Source organism: Orycteropus afer, unplaced genomic scaffold (genome assembly GCF_000298275.1).
Source record: "Orycteropus afer afer isolate SDZICR_OR568_19922 unplaced genomic scaffold, OryAfe1.0 scaffold00015, whole genome shotgun sequence".
NCBI classification, from domain to species: Eukaryota; Metazoa; Chordata; class Mammalia; order Tubulidentata; family Orycteropodidae; genus Orycteropus; species Orycteropus afer.
The window spans coordinates 15,033,972-15,054,188 of record NW_006921602.1 but is presented as its reverse complement, the minus strand read 5'-3'; the positions used below and the strand labels follow the sequence as shown (position 1 = coordinate 15,054,188).

Sequence of the window (20,217 nt, the reverse complement as noted above, 5' to 3'; positions counted from 1 at the left end):
AGAAAAAAAAAAAAAAAAAAGACTGTATGACAGAACTATGGTAATCACTTTCCCTTCAATTAAGAAGATTCCACAGATGGACTTCCTACTGGCTGACAGAGTCTTACACAGATCTTTATTGATGGTAATAACTGAACATCTTTTATCACTTTTAATTCTTAATTATATAAAAACAAAAGGCAGTTTTAATCATCTATATGAGTACTTCCCTTCAAAGAATCAATGGGCTTATAATAGTTCAAGAGAAGCTCTAGAGAGATAGTGGTGAAGGCATTCAGGCTGCTAACCAAAAGGTTCGCAGTTACAACTCACCAGCTGCTCCACAGGAGAAAGATGACGCAGTCTGTTCTGTAAAGATTTACAGCCTTGGCAACCCTATGAGACAGTTCTACTCTGTCCTAAAGGTTAACTATGAGTTGGAATTGATTCAATGGCAGTGGCTTTGGTTTTTAAAAACATATCAAAACTAAGTAAAGCATTAAATGTTATACATGAGACTAGAAGTCCATATTTACATGTTAGTATACCTCATCACTCCTACAAGACTATAACCCCTATGGTTAAAGACTATGTCTGTCCTTTCCTCCAGTGACCTACCACAACGTGACAGACTCAACAAATGTTTAATTAATAGTTACTGCTTCTAGCAACTAAAGAAGCACAGAAAACCAGAAATCTTTACTTAAACAGTAGAAAACACCAAAGCTTTTGGAAAATCATTAATTACATTTAAGGGTTTAAAATTATGCCTATACTTTAATATCTACAAAAGTAATGGTAATACTTCTGAAATAAAGACTAGACTAATACAGTAAGATATTTAATAATAAAGGCAGCAAGGGAAAACAACCTCAAGACACCCAAAAGCACTGGACTATGGACTCTGGAGAGGAACTTGAGGAACTTGAACCAACTGCAATTTCTACTTTCCATTCTGGGAATTTTATAAAATCACATTACAAAAAGACAGGCTGATACTGAACTTAGATTCAAATGGTGCTAAGTATTTTAAGATGAATAAACAAAACTTTATCTTTATTTCTAGCTAAGTGATGGATTTCAACTGATAGGTTTCTGTTTGGTTTCTTAATGACCAACAGGATTATGTATACAAAATGATTGTGAGGACCAATACACATGCACACATACACATATATTTACCAAAGCTATGGCAAATAATTTCTAGGTCACAAAAGTTGAGCAATAGTTTACCTGCTCTTGCAAAAAGTAGTTGCACACTTTTTATTTCAACATCAAACTTGTCATATGCCTTGTCCATTATTTCTTCCAGAGATGAACTGGCAGTCTGCTGCAAACCCAGATCTTTACTATTGAGCTACACAGAGAAAAAACTTCATCTTCCACAACAGAAAAATACATACGTCAACATATTTCATTTGTATTCTGTACTTAGTAAAGCCTAACTAAAATGAATACACTGCCCTTAATAGTTTTACATTTTGCTTAATTTTCTGATAATTATTTGCATATATTTTATAAGGTGTATAGTAACTCAGTATACACTTCTATTATATTTGAGTCATAGATGTACAGCACATTTCACTAATCAGGACATCAGTTACTCAACAGTCTGCCCCAAATAACTTATCTTCCTCTTCTTGCTTCTCAGATGTTACTGCCATTTATGGCTTAGCTCTCCTATTCATCCTCAATAGTTCACCACGGAATAACAGTTTTGTGACTTCTTTTCCCCACAACATCACTAGAATAATTGATGTTGTTATTTGTTAGGTACCATCCAGTCAGCTCAGCCTCATAGCACCCTGTGTACAACAGAACAAAACACTGCCCAATCTGAGCCAGCCTCCCAATCATTGCTGTGTTTGAGCCCACTGTTGTAGCACTGTGTCAATCCATCTCACTGAGGGTCTTCCTCTTTCAGGATGACCTTCTACAAGCATGATGTCCTTCTCCAGGGACTGGTCTTCAGGATAACACACCCAAAGTACATGAGATGAAGTCTCACTATGCTCATTTCTAAAGAATATTCTGGCTATACTTCTTCTGAGGCAGATTTATTCCTTCCTCTGGCAGTCCATGGTATACTCCATATTCTTCCCCATCACCATAATTCAAAGGCATTAATTCTACGGTCTTCCTTATTCATTGTCCAACTTTCACACGCATATGAGGTAAATGAAAATACTATAGCTTGGGTCAGATGGACCTTAGTCCTCAAAGTGACAACTTTGTTTTTTAACACTTTAAAGAAGTTTTCTGCAGCAGATCTGCCTAATCAAATACAAGTCTGCTGCCATTCTAAGTTAGGCTTGGCAACAAACTAAGAAGAAATAAGCCAAGGTTTAGTGTAAGTGAACTCTGAGGGGCAAGCATCAAACTACCAGATACTTGGCTATCAAGCTACACAAAGATGGGCAGACAGAAATGTGTATATACCTACCTGAAAGGTACCAAAATCTAAAATGAGAAGAGTTGAGTTTTCATGATAAAAACCTGTCTGTGGAACTATCAGATAAGAAGGCTTCAGATTTATCCTTAAATCAAGGACTTTTCGAGTTTCAATTATATGTGTGAGTCCTAAAAGAGGTAAAGAAATAGTGAAAGATTAGATGGTCAAGTTGAAATATGCAATTAAATTACTGACCACAAGAATGAAAATACCACTTGAAAAATATTATGGAGGAGTCTCAGTTCTTCTCACAGATTAGATTCTCAATCTAGCATGCAAGATGAGTTATATATGGTCAAAATTATCCTTAAAAATTCTTTCGGGAAACAATCATATCATGATACAGTACAGTAAATACAACACAGCTAATATTTTATCCAGAGGTGGAAGAATTATTTCTTTGATTAAGTAACCAGATAAAAGCAGTTGCTTGAGTTTAGAGGCCATGTTGCATGAATATATGTATTTCTAAAATTAGTTTCACACACCATATGGTGAACAGTTTCTCAAAAACAGAGACAGAGCAATGTTTTCCATCTCAAATTTACTCTAAGGCACAGGCTCACCGAATGGAATGTCAGGAAGAATAATCTATGCTCCACGCTTCTTCACCCAGCCTAGCAAGTATGTTAGACTTTGGGTAAGCCATATACACACAATTCAACTCCACTTATAATACAGTCAGAATTTAAAATAAAGAAAAAGATCAACCTGCAGTATCTTAAATACAATGTTGACATTCAAACAGGCAAAATTTTGAGAGTCTGGCTGATGCTCTAGAGCCCTGATGGTGAAATGGTTAAAATGCTTGGTGGCTAACCAAAAGACCAGAAGGGTACAACTCACCAGCCACCCTGTGGGAGAAAGATGTGGCAATCTAACTTTTAACGATTTACAGCCTTGGAAACCTATGGACAATTTTATTCTACTCTACAGGGTCTCTCTGAGTCAGAAGTGACTCAACAGCTATAGGGTTTGGTTTTAGTTTGGTTGATGCTTATGTAAACATTTTAATTCCTTACCTGTAGCTGTTCTCTCTTTAATTTCTTCCAGTTTCATCAACGTAGCTGACGTTATTTGCTCAAGATCTAACCCCTTGTTTGATTGAAAGAATTCAACCACTGCATTAATGGTTTTCTGTAAAGGAATTTTAAAGTATAGCCAAGATATATACTGTACTTTCTATATTATATATTTTAAGGTTATACCTCAATTCTAAATAATATAGTTTTGACCTGAAGAAATATTACCCTGCACCATGAAAGAAAACTTGGAAAAAGGAATAGCCCAAGTAAGCTTACTGAAGAGGTACAAATGTGTCCGTATTACTAGGGTGACCAGAAGTATGTTCTATAGAGTCATGATAATACAGCAATGAACAGACATTAGTTCTAGCTTTTGCTTCCAATTAGTCTGAGGGTGAAACTCCACTTCTCTACACTGCAATTAGATTCCCCAACACTTTGAACTTTAGAAAGGGAATAGGAGGAAAGCTCTTCAGCAATTTACCTATCTCCAAGCCTCGACCTTAAGAAAATCAGAGAATACAACTAATTCTGAAGTCTTTATATACTGCCTCCCACCCATACCCTGAATCCACCCATATATTGTAAACTGAAAATAAGTCAGGGATCACTGGAACAGGGTAGGGCCAATCTACAAGTGACAAGTGACACAATGAGAAATAGATCAAGGCCACCCTGATGGCTAGCTTGAGATGAGAGTTAAGACAGCCTGAAGGTGAAGCCACAGATACAGAACCTGAACCCCCATGTTCAAAATATCTAAATGTCAATTTATTTATTTTTTTTACCACAAGAAGAGAATTTAAAGTTCTTTTCATTATTCCTAAAGTTTTTTTAATTAACTCCAAACACTGAAGAGAAAGGAAGAATAAGCAAAAAGGAACTGGAGTAGGAAGTTACTTTAAGACTATCTGAGAGCAGGACAATAAAAACTGATAGTTTTTACAGGATAACTGGGTTTGTTGTTGTTGTTGTTGTTGTTTTTTTCCCAATCTAAAATAAGCATGGAAAAATAAACTCTGTGGTATAAAAAAGTCCATAGCATATTAAAATTCAAAATTAACTGCTAAACATCTACTGCTTTTGAAACAAGAAAAACCTATTGTAAACTAGCTGCTAAGTAAATAAATGTTAAATGTGAAAGAGGAAAAATAAAAGACCATACTTCAGAATTATAAGATGGCTTTAATAAGTATCTACCTTCTATTTCTACTTACAGCATCATAGATGACTTCCACAGGCTGAGACTGAACAACCAGAGTCTGGTCAGCAGGACTATTCTCTGGATTGGTTTCAAACTCAATTTTAAGCAAAGATGATGCAGTATCACCAATTGAAGCCACAAGTGATGGTATAATATTTTGCTGTCTCAGACCTGTTATATACCAGTGTTCTAATTTTGCTTCTACCCTACAGTAAAGAAAAAACAGTTACAAGATCCTTTGAAATGTAATAAGCTAAAATGCAAATTTTTCTTTAAAAACTTTGAGATCCAGAATTACGCCCATTACCCAAGGCTGAAGTACAAACACCTTAGCTCTGGATTCAATTATCCTCATAATTGTTTTTTATTTGTTTCATTTTATTAACTCTTCCTCATCTACTTAAAAAACCCACTATATCTGACTCCAGAATGCTATAGACATTCCAATCACTGTTACATGAATTCATCTGTACTTTACTCATGGGACTCATTTCCCTATCTCCATGTCATCTTAACACCCTCCTACCACATCCCAGCTTTTCCATTCTTCAACAACTAGCCTAAACTTCAGTTCTCCTAGCCCAAATTAGTATCCTCCATAACTGAGCTTGTGCAGCATTAACTGTAAGGTATTTAATGCTACAGCACTTCTCATCTACGAATAGAGCTCTGGTGAACTATGGTCAAAGCACTGGACTGCTAACCAAAAGGTCTGTAGTTCAAACCCACCAGCTGCTCCACAGGAGAAAGATGAGGCAGTCTGCTTCCATAAAGATTTACATCTATGAGCTACTATGTTACACCGATGTTGTTGTTATTTTCAGGTGCCTGTCAAGTCGATCCTGACTTGCTGTCACACCATATGGCAGAGTAGAACTGCCCACAGGGCTTTCTAGGTTGTAATCTTTATGAGAACAGATCACCAAGTCTTTCTCCTGTGGAGCCACTAGGTGGGTTCAAACTGCCAACTTTCCAGTTAGCAGTTGTTGCACCACCAGGGCTCCTTCTAAAATGTTATACACTTCTTGAGTTAACATATTGTATATTTACTTTATCAACCACAGTATAAACGTCTTGAAAGCAGAAGTTTAATGTATTTATGTATAGATTTCATAGTATCAAGCCTATACATTAAACAGCATCCAATAAATATTTGTTAAAGAATGAAGAGAAGGTGGAACAAATAATGAGTTCCTCTCAAAGTTCCATAACAAAACAAAAGCAAATATAAAAAAGATGATCTTGGCATATAGAAGATGAAAGAAATTCTAGAAAAACTATTAATAATTAGGTAAAACACACACAAGAAAGTGTGTCTTTTAAACCATTTTCAAGTGTACAATTCAGCAACATTAATTATATTCACCATATTGTGCAATCATCACCACTATTCATTTCCAAAGGTTTTTAATCACCTTAAACAGAAACTTACTGCTTCTTCAGTTATAACTCCCGTTCTTCCTTGCCTTTAGCCTGTGATAATCACAACAAACTTCTGTGTCTATGCCTTTGCTTATTCTCAAAAACACTAAACACACTGCCTTCGAGTCAGATCTGACTCATAGCGACCCCTCCTTGGGTTTCTGAAGCAGTATCACTACGGAAGCAGATTGTCCAACCTTCCTTCCAAGGAGTGGCTGGTGGGTTTGAACCACCAGCCTTCTGGTTAGCAGTCAAATGCCTTAGGCACTAGATATTTCATATAAATGGGATCATGCAATACTTGTCCTTCTGCATCTGATTTACTTCATTCAATGTAATGTTTACAAGTTTCATCCATATTGTACGAGATTTTTAAATGTTGTTGTTGTTATGTGCCATGAAGTCGGCCCCAACTCATAGCGATCCCTCCTTGGGTTTCCAAGGCAGTATCACTACAGAAGTAGGACTGCCCAATCTTCCTTCTGAGGAGTGGCTGGTGGGTTTGAACCGCCAGCCTTCTGGTTAGCAGTCAAGTGCCTTAGGCACTATACCACCAGAGCTCCTTACATTTTTAAATAATGAGTAACATTCTATATTTTTTGGCCTAAAATCATGACTAGAAATAAAAATTAATATAGTAAGTTTTTAAATACTAACCTAAGCGCTTGTGCTCCTGGTCGCTGAGATACTTGCGTTCCTAAGCCAATTATCTGAATTTTTAGTATTTCTGGAACATTTTCTTTTTCTCTTATTGTAACAGAGGTGCTCAGTAACTTTAGTGTCATTATATGGGCAACATACTACACAGAAAGAAAGGAAAAAAATTGTTAGAGTTAATTACTACTTTATTAAATGATTATTTCTTACTAAACTGTTTGAATGATAAAGTAATCTAATAGCATGGTAGGTTCAGGCATCAATGTATTTATTTTAAATAAACATTAGAAAATTTAATAAAAAGTTGCAGGCACAAATATGACATTTACAAAAGATTGAAAATTCATATTTTTTAGTTTTAAAGTCACTAACAGTGAGGCATTAACAAAATCGCTTGTGGCATAAAGACAAAATTCAGCTTTCACTAAAGCAAACTAATTAATTCAGATCAGTTGTCAGGCTAAAGGAAGAAAATCTGGATAAAATATAAAGAACATTTACTTGATGGCTTGGGGTAATTAACAAGATACTAGGAAAAAAGTCTGACCCAAAAATTGTTGGGTCAAAATTGGAGATAAGGTGAGGACAGGGAGATGACCTGGGATTTGGGAGTTAGTTCCCTTACAGAGGGGCAGCTGGAGGTGCTGTGGTTAAGGCACTGGGCTGCTAAGCAAAAGGTTAGTGGTTGGAACTCATCAGCCAGTTGTAAGAGAAAGATGAGGCAATCTGCTTCCTTAAAGATTTGTAGCTCTTGAATGATCAGGTATTTCTAGGCAAAAGGGAATATACCTATGACCATATATAAGGATGGCAGATGATATTTCTACATATGTATTTGTATGTGCTATAAGAATGTCCATATAAACAGAGCAGGGGGCAAAATTATAACTTCTTAGCCACAGCTATCCTATCTACCCTGTGGGAAAGAGTTGTTGGACCTATGGGATCAGGACCACAGTCATGGGGGATATCAAGCTCATCTGGCATAACATACTACACAAAACATTGTTCTACATCCTACTGTCATGAGTAGCAACTAGGGTCTTAAAAGCTTGCAAGTGGCCATCTAGATACAGTAACTGGTCTTTCCACATCTGAAGCAAAGAAAAATGAGAAAAAGCAAAGAAAAATGAAGAAAACCAAAGACTCATGGAAACAATTAATCCAAGGGACTAGTGTACCATGTGAACTCAGCCTATTTAATCATGAGACCAAAAGATCTAAATGGTGCCTGGCTACCAGTCAACCACTTGGAAAGGAATCAGTGCAGGAGATCCTGGATAGAGTGGCAGAGGAATCTGGAAAAAACTCAAAAATAATAAGAAAGACCAGGCTTACTGGTCTGACAGAGAAGGTGAAACCTCCAAGACTAGGGCCCCTAGTAGCAGTTCAGGTAGAAATTGAACTCACTCCCATGGCTTTCAGCCAAACAACAGACATGCATGTAAGGTGAACATTTACACCAACCAGGTACATTCTGTAGAACCATCACGCATGGGAGATAAGAAGAAGGGCAATATTTGCACAGGGAGATACCTCAGAAGGCAGGAATGCATAGGAAAGGAAGACACAGAGAAAAGGTAACTATAGGGAGGAAGTGAGAAGAGAACTGTTACATCGTGGGGATTGCAATCAATGTCATAAAACAAAATATGTATGACCTGCTGTATGGAAAACGAATTTTCTCTGTAAACTTCCTCCAAAATCACAATTAAACAAAACAAAAAGATGGATAGCCTTGAAAATTCCATGGGGCTTGCTATGTGTTGGAATCTACTCAATGGCAGTGGGATGGAGCCTAACAGCTATGAAATTAGGCTAGCAGGACTGGAATTTTTTAACAGGTCCCATCAAAGAGTAGCAGCATGATAAATTCCCCACATTTTTTGTTGGGATCCCAAAGGGCTATATCATAGGAGTAAAGGGGAACTTGAAATAGGCAGACTCCAATACTGTATACCATAACTTCAAATTCTATCAGTCCTTAAAATAAGATCAATCTGGTGAGTACTAGTGGCACAAACAACTTGAAAATGAAAATAAAGTATCTTTCTGTAGTAAAACATCCACCTCCTCAGAAACAAGTTATTTCCTATGTGTCTAAAAATAGAAAACTTCCATATGTTGTAAAAACAATGTGCACCCTGTGCATATGCACTTAAACATACATAAATACCAGGATCATGGGGATTCGAGGCAAATTAGAATAAAAACCAGCATAAAAAACAAAACAGAAGCAAAATCACAGGTACTCCAGACACTATTAAACACAAATTTTAAAAATATTATATGCTTATAAATTTCAAGCAGATAAAAGAGAAAATTGGCTTTACTGGAAAGAATAAAAAAGAATGAAATGAAATTCTAGAACTTGTAATACAAAAACAAATTAATACCAAAACAAAGAGGTTTAATAGTAAAACAGAAAATATTAGAGAGTTGTTGTTGTTGTTATTTGCCATCGAGTCGGCCCCGACTCATAGCCACCCAATGAGGGGTTTCCAAGGCAGTATCACTACAGAAGTAGGAATGCCCAACCTTCCTTCCGAGGAGTGGCTGGTGGGTTTGAACCATCAGCCTTCGGATTTAGAGAGTTAGTTAATTGAAATATAAATCAGAGGAAAATATACAAAATGAAAAATGAGTAGGAAAAAAGACTTGGTAATACAGAGCAGAGAACAAAAGAAACATGAGATAGGATGAAAAAGTTCAACTATCTATACATATTAGAAGTCTCCAAAAAAGAAGGGTAAGAAAATGAGGCAGAAACAAAATTTAAAGTAATAATGGCTGATAATTTTTCTCAAACTGATGAGACCTAAAGATGCTCAAAGAAGTCAAAATGGTATAAACAAAACAAATCCACACCTTAACACATGATAGTGATACTACTGAAAACTTACAAAGAAAATATTAAAAATAGAAAAAGAATAGAGGTGGTGGAAATTACCTTCAAAGTCACATAATAAAGTTAACAGCTGAACACAGACAGAATGTAGGTCAAACAAAAATGGAATATCTTCAAAAATCTGAGCAAAACTAATTAACAATCTAAAACTCTTTATACTGAAAAAAATCTCCCTCAAGAAAAAAGACAAAGTTAAGACATTAGAAAAGAAAAAATTAAGAGAATTTCTCACCAGCAGATAAGCATAAATGAAACTAATAAAGGACATGCTTCAGGAATGAAAATAATGATAGATGGTCAGAAAATCAGAAAGGAATTAAGTTATTAGACCATTCTGAATTGCTAAAACTACCATTCTCTCAAAAATAAAGATTCAGTGTAATCTATACCAAAATTCCCACAGCCATTTTGAAAATATTCGTCAGATGATTCTGAAATTTTATGTAAGTGCAAAGGATCTAAAACAGTCAAAACACTCTTTAAAAGTTAAGTCCAAATTGTGACTTCAAGACCTTTATAAAGCTGTAATAATCAAGGTGAAAGGATCAAAGTAAGAATAGATAATTCAATGAAACAGATGAAGACTCAAAAAAATAACACTCACTTATACAGAATGAATTAATTTTCAAACAAGGGGGCAAGTCAATTAAACAAGGGAGAAAAACAAATCTCTTAACAAATGGTGCTCAAATATTCTTATGGAAAAAAAAGAAAAAAACCTTGAACACTACATCACTCCATATGCAAAAATTAATTCAATACAGATACTAGACCTAAACTGAAAATTGCAGTTCTTCTAGAAATTAAAAGAAAATATAAAAGAATATCTTTGTGATTTTGACATAGGCAAAAGTTTTTGGAACAGGTCACATAAGCACTAAACATTAAAAAAAAATTGACAGAACTCATCAAAATTTAACATTTTTTTCTAATTAAAAAAAACACTAAAAAATTAAAAATCTACAGATTGAGAAAATTATGAGAGATATATATACATATACACATATATACATACATACATATATACATGTGTGAATTTATTTACTTATTATTTGTATTTAGATATGTTGTTATAGGTGCCATTAAGTTGGTTGGTTAAGAATCATATTAAACTTATGTATAATAGTAAAAAATGTTGCCCAGTCCTGCACCATTCTCACAAGCACTGGTTGCTGTTTCGGCCCATTGTTGCCAGCACTGTGTCAATCCACCTCTTTGAGGGTCATCCTCTTTTTTGCTGACCTTCTACTTTACCAACCACGATATCCTTCTCCAGAGATTGGTTCCTCCTGATAATATGACCAATGTAAGCAAGACAAAGTCTCGTCATCCTTCTAAGGAGCATTCTGGCCGTATTTTTCCAAGATAGGGTTGTTCATTCTTCTGGCAGTCCATGCTATATTCAATATCCTTCCCCAACACCAAAATTCAAATGCATCTTTCATTTGTATACCTTTCACATGCATTTTGTTGTTTTCAGGTGCCATCAAGTTGGCTCCAACTCGTAGTGACCCTATGTACAAAAGAACAAAAGAATGGCTACTCATGTGCCATCCTCACAATCTTTGATATACCCAAGCCCATCACTGTAGCCACTGTGTCAATCCATCTCATTGAGGGTCTTCCTCTTTTTTGCTGACCCTCCACTTTTACCAAGAGTGGTATCTTTCTCCAGGTAATGGTCCCTTCTGACAATGTGACCAAAGGAGGTGAGATGAATTCCGGCCGTTCTCGCTTCCAAGGACCATTCTGGCTGCACTTCTTCCAAGACAGATTTGTTCATTCTCTTGTCAGTCCATGGTGTTTTCAGTATTCTTCACCAACACCACAATTCAAAAGCATCTACTCTTCTTCATCTTCCTTATCTACTGTCCAGCTTTCTCATGCATATGAGGTGATTGAAAAATACCATGCTTGGGTTAGGGGCACCTTAGTCTTCAAAGAGACATCTTTGTCTCTTAACACTTTAAAGAGGTCTTTTGCAGCACATTTGGCCAGTTCAATAAAGTGTCTGATTTCTTGACCACTGCTTTCACGGCTGCCAACTGTGGATCCAAGTAAAACGAAATCTTTGACAACTTTAATCTTTTCTCCATTGGTACAGTTGTGAGGATTTCATTTTATGTTGAGGTGTAATACATACTGCAGACTGTAGTCTTTAATCTTCATCAGTAAATGCTTCAAGTCCTCTTCGCTTTCAGCAAGCAAGGTTGTGTCATCTGCACATTGCAGGTTGTTAATGAGTCTTCCTACAATCCTGATGTCACATTCTTCTTCATATAGTCCAGTCTCTTGGATTATTTGCTCATCATACAGACTGAATAAGTATGGTGAAAGTATACAACCCTGACCCACACCCTTCCTGATTTTAAACCATGTGGCATCTCCTTGTTATGTTCAAATGATAGCCACCTGGTCTAGGTACAGGTTCCTCACGAGCACGGTTAAGCATTCTGTAATTTCCATTCTTCCCAATATTATCCATAATTTGTTATGACCCACACAGTCGAATGCCTATCCATAGTCAATAAAACACAAGCAAACATCTTTCTGGTATTCTCTGCTTTCAGCCAAGATCCACCTGACATCAAAATTGATATCCCTTGCTCCACATCCTGTCCTGAATCCAGCTTGAATTTCTGGTAGTTCCCAGTCAATGTACTGCTGCTCTAAGCATTTTTCAGTTACCTTCAGCAAAATTTTACTTGGCATGTGATAATAACAATAAAGCAAAAAAAAAAAAAAACCAAAAAACCTGCTGCTAGAGAGTCAATTCTGACTCATAGCAATTCCCTTTGGGTTTGGAAGGCAGTAAGATTTTATGGAAGTAGGTTGCCCAGTCTTCCGTCTGCAGAGTGACTGGTGGGTGTGAACCACCAGCCTTCTGATTAGTAGTCAAATACCTTGTTGTTGTTGTTCTGTACCTTAGGGTCAAACCCGACTCATAGTGACCCCTCCTTGGGTTTCCGAGGCAGTATCACTATGGAAGTAGATTGCCCAACCTTCCTCCCAAGGAGTGGCTGGTGGGTTTGAACCACCAGCCTTCTGGTTAGCAGTCAAGTGCCTTAGGCACCATGCTACCAGTCAAATGCCTTAGGCACTGCAAAATTTCCACATTCTCTTGGATCACTTTTCTTTGGAATGGGCACAAATATGGATCTCTTCCAGTTGGTTGGCCAGGTAGCTGTCTTCCAAATTTCTTAGCATAGATAAGGGATAACATGCAGCACTGAAGGTGATTCTTCAAACATCTCAATTGATATTCCCCTTAATTCCTGGAGACGTTTTTCTCCAACGCCTTCAATGCAGTTTGTATTGTTTCCTTCAGTACCACTGGTTCTTGATCAGATAATACCTCCAGAAATTCCTGAACATCAGCCAATTCTTTTTGCAGCAGTAACTACGTGTTCCTTTCATCTTTTTTTCACACTTACTGCATCATTCCATATTTTGCCCACAGAACCCTTCAATACTGCAACTCAAGGCTTGATTTTTTTTCCTTCAGTTCTTTCAGCTTGAGAGATGTCCAGTATGTTATTCTGTTTTCATTTTCTAATTCCAGGTTTTTGCACATTTCATTATAATACTTACTTTGTCTTCTGAACTGTCCTTTGAAATCTTATGTTCATTTCCTTTACTTCATCATTTCTTTCTTAGCTACTCTACATTCAAGAGCAAGTTTCAGATTCTCTTCTGATATCCATTTTGGTATTTCTTTCTTTCCTTTCTTTTTAATGACTTTCTGCTTTCTTCCTGTACGATGTCCTTGACATCAGCCCACAACGTGTCAGGTCTTTAGTCATCTGTGGTCAATGTATCTAATCTACTCTTCACATGGTCTCTAAATTCATATGGGCTATGCTCAAAGTCATGCTTTGACTCTCATGGACTTGTCTTCATTTTCTTTAGGCTCAACTTAACCTTACGTATGAGCAATTGGTCTGTTCCACAGTTGGCCCATGGCCTTTTGACTGACAATATTCAGCTTCTCCATTATCTCTTTCCACAGATGTAGTCAATTTGATTCCTGTGTATTCCATCCATCAAGGTCCATGTGACCACTTATGTTGCTGAAAAAAAATATTTACAATGAATAATTTGTTGGTCTTGCAAAATTCTATCACATAATCTCCAGCATCATTTTATCACCAATATCCTTTTTTTTTTAACTGCAGATCCTTCTTTGTTTCCAACTTTTGCATTCCAATCACCAGTAACTATTAATGCATCTTGATTGCAAGTCTGATCAATTTCAGAGTGCCAAAGTTGGTAAAAATCTTCAATTTCTTCATCTTTGTCATTAATGGTTGATGCATAAATTCAAATATTAGTCATATTAATTGGTCTTTCTTGTAGAGTATGGATATTATCATATCACTGACAGTGCTATACTCCAGGATAGATCTTGAAATGTTCTTTTTGACAATGAAAGAGACGACATTCAATTTGTCCAACTCAAAATGGCCAATACCAGTCCCTTTCAGTTCACTAATGCCTAGGATATTAATCTTTATTATGCATTGCATATCATTTTTGATGACTTCCAGTTTTCCTGAAGTTATACTTTGTACACTGCACATTCCTATTGTTAACAGATGTTTCTTCTCATTTTGAGTCATGCTACATCAGTAAATGAACATTCCAAAAGATTTATGCTGTCTACATCGCTATGGTCAACTCTACTTTGAGGAGGCAACCCTTCCCCAGTCATACTTTGAGTGTCTTCTGAGGGGCTCATCTCCCAGCACAGATAATCTTCCACTGCTTTTCAAACTATTTTCACCGGCCAACTTTTTTTAGAAATAGATCACAGGCCCTTCCTCCTAGTCTGTCTTAAGTCTTAAAATTCCACTGAAAACTGTCCATGATGGGTGACCCTGCTGCTATTTGAAACACCAATGGCAAAGCTTCTAGCATCGTATCAACACACAAGCTACCACAGTAGGACAAACTGACAAATGAGTGGTGGTCAACATCATTAGTCATGAGGAAAATGCAAATGAAAACTCTAGTGGACTGGCGTATCATTTCCCGTAAAATGGCTAAAATTAAAAAGTCTAACAACACCAAATGTGGCAAGAATGTGGAACAACTGGAATTACTAATGGGAGTAGAAAATATTACAATATTTTTGGGGAATTGTTTGCCAGTGTCTTAAAAAGTTATACATACATCTACCCAATAATGCAGCACTTCCACTCCCAGGTATTTACCCAAAGAAATCAAAGCATATGTCCACAAAAGACTTGTACAAGAATGTTCATAGCAGCCTTACTCCTAATAACCAAACTTGAAACAATGAAAGATATTTATCAACAGGAGAATAGTTAATAAATTGTTGTATACTCAAACAGTGGAATACTACTCATCAATAAAAATGAACAATCACTGATACATGGATGAATATCAAAATTATTACACTGAGAATAAGAAGCTAAAAACAAAAATATATGAACAGGAAAAAGTAGTCTATAGTGACATAAATCATAAAATGATTGCTTTTGGAAGGCAACAACAGAAAAACAACTGGAAAAAGTCACAAGGAAACTTTCTATGGGATGGAAATGTTTTCTATTGTTTTGGGTTGGCATGATACAGATGTATTTAACTGTTCAAATTCATCAAAATGAACCTTAAGATCTGTACATTACATGTAAATTATACCTGAAAAAACTTTTACAGATGCCATTTATAACAAATCCAGTAAAACATGTTCAACTTCTACCCAGAAAACTACAAAACATTATTGAGAGAAATTAAAGAAAGGATAAATGGAGGCACTTACTATATTTATGGATTAGAAGATTATTATAAAGATGCCAACTCTCCCCAAATTGGTTTATAGATTCAACAAAATCCTAATCAAAGTCATGTAAACTAATTCTAAAATTTAAATAGAACTGCAAAGGGTCAAGAATTGATAAGACAATGTTAAAGAAGGGAGTTGGAAGACTTATACAGCTAAATACCAGGATAGCTTACAAAGTTACAGTGTCTAAGACAATATGCTACAGGGACAGACAAAAAGCCAATGTAAGAAAATGAATTCCACAAATATATGAACACTGATGATAAAAGGGTAACTGGAGAGCAACGGGGAAAGGAGAGGCTTTTCAATAATTCAAGCTAAGTCAAAAATAAACCTAAAACCTGATTTCACATCAAATGTAATACATCAATTCCAATGTAAGGATCTAAGTGTGAAAAGTGAAATAATATAAAGCCTCTGGAAAGAGAGTATTTTCATAACCTTATAGTGAGGGAAGATTTTTTAAACAAGGCATAAAAAAGTACCAATCATAAAGGAAAAGATCAATAAATAAAACAACATTAAAAATAAACATTTTAACTGGTAAAATGTGGCAAAAAACATTTAACAAGTAGTATATTAAGTGAAATAGAAATAAGTAACTATTTTTAATTATAGTTACTTAACCAACAATTTGTTCAACTCAATTCAAGATAATAAAATAAAATGGAACAAAATACTTCTTAGTTCTTCTAAATAATTACCTGCTTGGGTAAGGTCAAGTTGTGGGTGCTCTCACTATAACCAATAGCAGTGAAGAGCTTGGCTTTTTCTTCTGGAGTCATAAGGTCATCAATAGCTATGAAAAAAAGACAAAAATATTTTGAGTAATGAATTGCTTCAGTTTAACAGATACAAACTAAAAGTCACACAAAATTAACATATCCTAAAATCAGTAGCTACAAATGCCAAAGCAAAAGTAATCTACTGCTAATATACTACTTTGACTAGTTAAAACAAACATACTGTATTTGCTTGGTGAGAAAAGGCAAAGAGACACTATTAAGGACATTCAGTATCATATAAGGATTTTAGGCATAGTGCGTAAGGCATCTGACAGCTAACTAGAAGGTTGGTGGTCTAAACACACCAGCCACTCTGTGAAAGGAACACTGGGCAATCTACTTTTGTAAAGATTACCGCCTCAGAAACCCAAAGGGGGTCACTGTAAGTCGGAATCAATCCAATGGCAGTGTGTTTGGGTTTTTTTTTTTTTTTGAAGCATTTAAAATACTTATGTATAACTTATAATTAAATATCCATGTAACAGGTAACAGTAAGGAATGCTAAATGTTGAGACACAAGTAATTATTCTCAACAACATCAAAGTTCTATTTTAGTTAAATAAACAGAGAAATACTCCCGCCTAATGTGTTTGTTAGGAGCTCTGGTAGTGTAGTGCCTAAGGCACTTGACTGCTGACCAGAAAGGCTGGTGGTTCAAACCCACCAGCCACTCGTTGGAAGGAAGTTTGGGCTATCTACCTCCATAGTGATACTGCCTCGGAAACCCAAGGAGGGGTCGCTATGAGTCGGGTCCAACTCAACGGCAAATAACAATAACAACAATGTGTATGTTAGGAGCTCTGGTGGCACAGTACCTAAGGCATTTGGCTGTGAAATAAATTTGTAGGGTTTTATATTTCATTTAGCTACCACATTGAGCTATGCAATATATAAAATTTCTATTTCAAAAGTATTCTAAAACGAAATCCAATTAACTGACCAAGATATCATTTATATGGTCTTTCTTCTTATCAGTGTACAACGAATTATTTGACTTGAAACTTACTTTCAGGAATCAAAGATTCTTCATCTTTTTTCTTAGATTCCTTCTTACCCCAAAACCCACTAAACCAGCCTCCACGTTTCTCGCCTGTGTCAGTAGATTTTTTCCTTAATTTTTGCCCAGATCTAATCACCTAAAAAAATAAAATTTTAAAAAATGTAATAAAAGGATAAATAGCTTCTTCTTTTTGGTTAGGCGTAGTTAGGTAAAAGAAATGGTTAATTTTTTATCACTACAAAAATATTCTGGAGGTGGCACTATATTACACATTTTTCTCTTCCATGTGAACTTTTTATCAGCCTGCTATTTTCTATTAAATATCCTTTTGAAGTTAGTACAGGGCCATATCAGAACAGTGAAAAAGAGCTGAACTTTAAATATTCCAGCATTGGGAATAACTGGATAGCCATATAAAAAAGATAAAACAATATCAGTTTATTTCATTGTTTATCAGGATATTTTCAAAATGGATGAGACTTAAGTTAAAAATAAAATCACACAAATAGATGGATTATTAAGAGACAGGTTTGATATGGGTTAAGAGAAAAGCAATATAACAAAAGAGTATGACCGATACCTTATCACTAAGGAAAAGGCCAACATGGAGAGATACATAAGAGGTACAGACAATACTACTGTCTACATAATACTGCATTATCAGTAATATCTAACACTAATCTACAGGCAGATACATAGGCAGACAGGCAAGAAGATCAGGTATGGATAGGCAAATGGGAATATATCCATGACCATACATAGGTTTGGCAGATGATATTCCTACATATGTATATGTATGTGCTTTAAAAATGTCCTTATGCAGTTTAAACATAACAGGAGGCAAAGTTAGGATAACGTCTGAGCCACAAATAAGTACTTCGAGGAAGTGGGTTACTGGGCCTATGGAATGGGGACCATGGTCATGGGGGACATCAAGCTCAACGGGCAGAACATGCTATACAAAAGTACTGTTCTACATCTAAGTGCTCTCTCCTGGTCCAGAGCAAAGAAGAATGAAGAAACTCAAAGATATATGGAAACAATCCAAATGACTAATGCACTATGAAAACTTCAACTTACATGATCCTAAGACCAGAAGAACTAGATAGTGCCTAGCTACCAAGGCCAACCACTCAGAAAGGGATCAAAATTGGAGATCCTGTATAAAGTGGAAGGAAAATGTGGAACAAAACTCATTTTATATCTCTGACTTGTCTTACAACCCACATCTGATCATCTAAAATTACTGGCTCAACCTTCAAATATATCCAGAATCTGACATTTTCTAATCACATTCACTGCAGTTAACCTCAGTTAAGCTACCATCTCTCACCTCAACAACCTAACTGGCTTCCCTGTTTTCACCCTTGTACTTTGCCTTACAGTCTGGTTTCAAAATAGCAGCCACAGTGAGTTTTAAAACTTAAGTCACATCATATTACCACTTACTCAAAATCCATCAACGCTTCCAAATTCCAAGTAAAAGCCAAAATGCACTCAGTGGCTTATAAGATCTGACACAATCTGTCATCCTCCCCAGTTGCATCAAGACCCCCTCCCAGTCTTCTCCTACCCTGTTTATTAACCACCATTATCCCCTTTCTCTCACCATACAAGTTAGCTCCCTGAATGAGCCAGATATGCTTCTGCCCCAAAACCTTTAAGCTTACTACTACTTCTACCTAGTACATTCTGCCCTCAGATGTCTTCATGGGTAACTCCCTCACCTTCTTTGCTCAAATCTTACCTTCTTAGGCAAAAGTTTCCTGAGCACCACCCTATTTAAAACTGCAACATCCATAATCATCATTGACTAGCCTAGACACTTTCTTTCTAGACTCATTCCTACTTTATTTTTTATTTATGTATTTGTTTATTATCCTTCTCTCCTACTAGAAAGTAAAGGACTTTTGTCTGTTTTGTGCATACCTATATCCTCAATGCAAATAATGGTGATGATGATGAAAACAAAGAGGAAGAAGAAAGGAGGACAAAAAGAAGAAGTGGGTGGGAGAAGAGAAATAGGAAGAGGAGGAGAAAGAAGAAATGACTAATTTAGTAATTACTGTGTCAGGCACATAATAATAAAAGTGCTTTACATGAATTATCATTTACCCTTCACAAACCCTACAATGCAAATATTATTAATTAATCTCATTTTACAAATGAGGAGACTGAGAGTCAGAGATGTTAAATAACAGGCCCAAGGTAACACAATTAGTAGAAGGCCAAGCTGGGTTTAGAATCCAGACCATCTGATTGGAGTCCATACACTTAATGCTAGCACAATAGGCACCAATGAGTATCTAATAAATAAATGAATGAATGAGTGCATATGCTTTAATCCCATTTAAAAATACGAATATGTATATGGAAATCTATGGCCAGAGAAAGGGCTAAAATTGTATTCAGCAAGGTTATAACAGTAATTACCTTCAGTAGATAAGAGGTATTTCTATTTTCTTTTTTTGCTGATATATATTTTCCAATTTTTCTTTAATAGATGTTTTAAACTTGTAATTTATTATTTCAGCTACTCAAAATACCACGTTACAGAATAACAGAAAAGACATGGAAAGAAAAGCACAAGGTACCAAGAGAGATAAATAGGCACTTATAAAAGCATTATAAACAGATTAATTCCAATTTTGACAAAAAAGAAAGGGAAGAAGAATGAGAAAGAGAGAGGGATTAGAGAGGAAACAAAAGAAGAGAAAGCAAAAGAAAAGGAGGATAAAAAACATAAACAAGCAGGTATATATGCATGAGGAAAAAAAAGAACTAGGAGCCTATATCCTAAAATCTTAACAGCTGCATTCTAAATTGATTGTATCACAAATGACTTTCATATACTTTCTTTTGGATCTTTTCAAATTGTTTTGTTTTTGTTCCCTTCCTGTTAGTGGCTTTTTGCCAGTGTTCCAGTTTATTTTCTCCTGAGACTGAATTAAGCAATAAAAACGCAACCTTGTTCTC

The 20,217-nt window shown here is 35.8% G+C and overlaps 1 protein-coding gene across 1 annotated transcript in view; it reads right to left on the bottom strand.

Annotated features, from left to right (window-relative positions):
- The window catches only part of VPS13C (vacuolar protein sorting 13 homolog C), a 252,418-nt gene that overhangs the window by 158,287 nt on the left and 73,914 nt on the right, over positions 1 to 20,217 (bottom strand). Inside the window, exons 17-23 of the mRNA XM_007958262.2 lie at positions 17,248 to 17,377; positions 16,161 to 16,255; positions 6,740 to 6,882; positions 4,674 to 4,866; positions 3,454 to 3,568; positions 2,423 to 2,559; positions 1,213 to 1,336 (exon numbers count right to left, since the gene is read on the bottom strand). Coding sequence (XP_007956453.1) covers positions 1,213 to 1,336; positions 2,423 to 2,559; positions 3,454 to 3,568; positions 4,674 to 4,866; positions 6,740 to 6,882; positions 16,161 to 16,255; positions 17,248 to 17,377 — 937 coding nt within the window. The remainder of the gene's footprint in view (positions 1 to 1,212; positions 1,337 to 2,422; positions 2,560 to 3,453; positions 3,569 to 4,673; positions 4,867 to 6,739; positions 6,883 to 16,160; positions 16,256 to 17,247; positions 17,378 to 20,217) is intronic.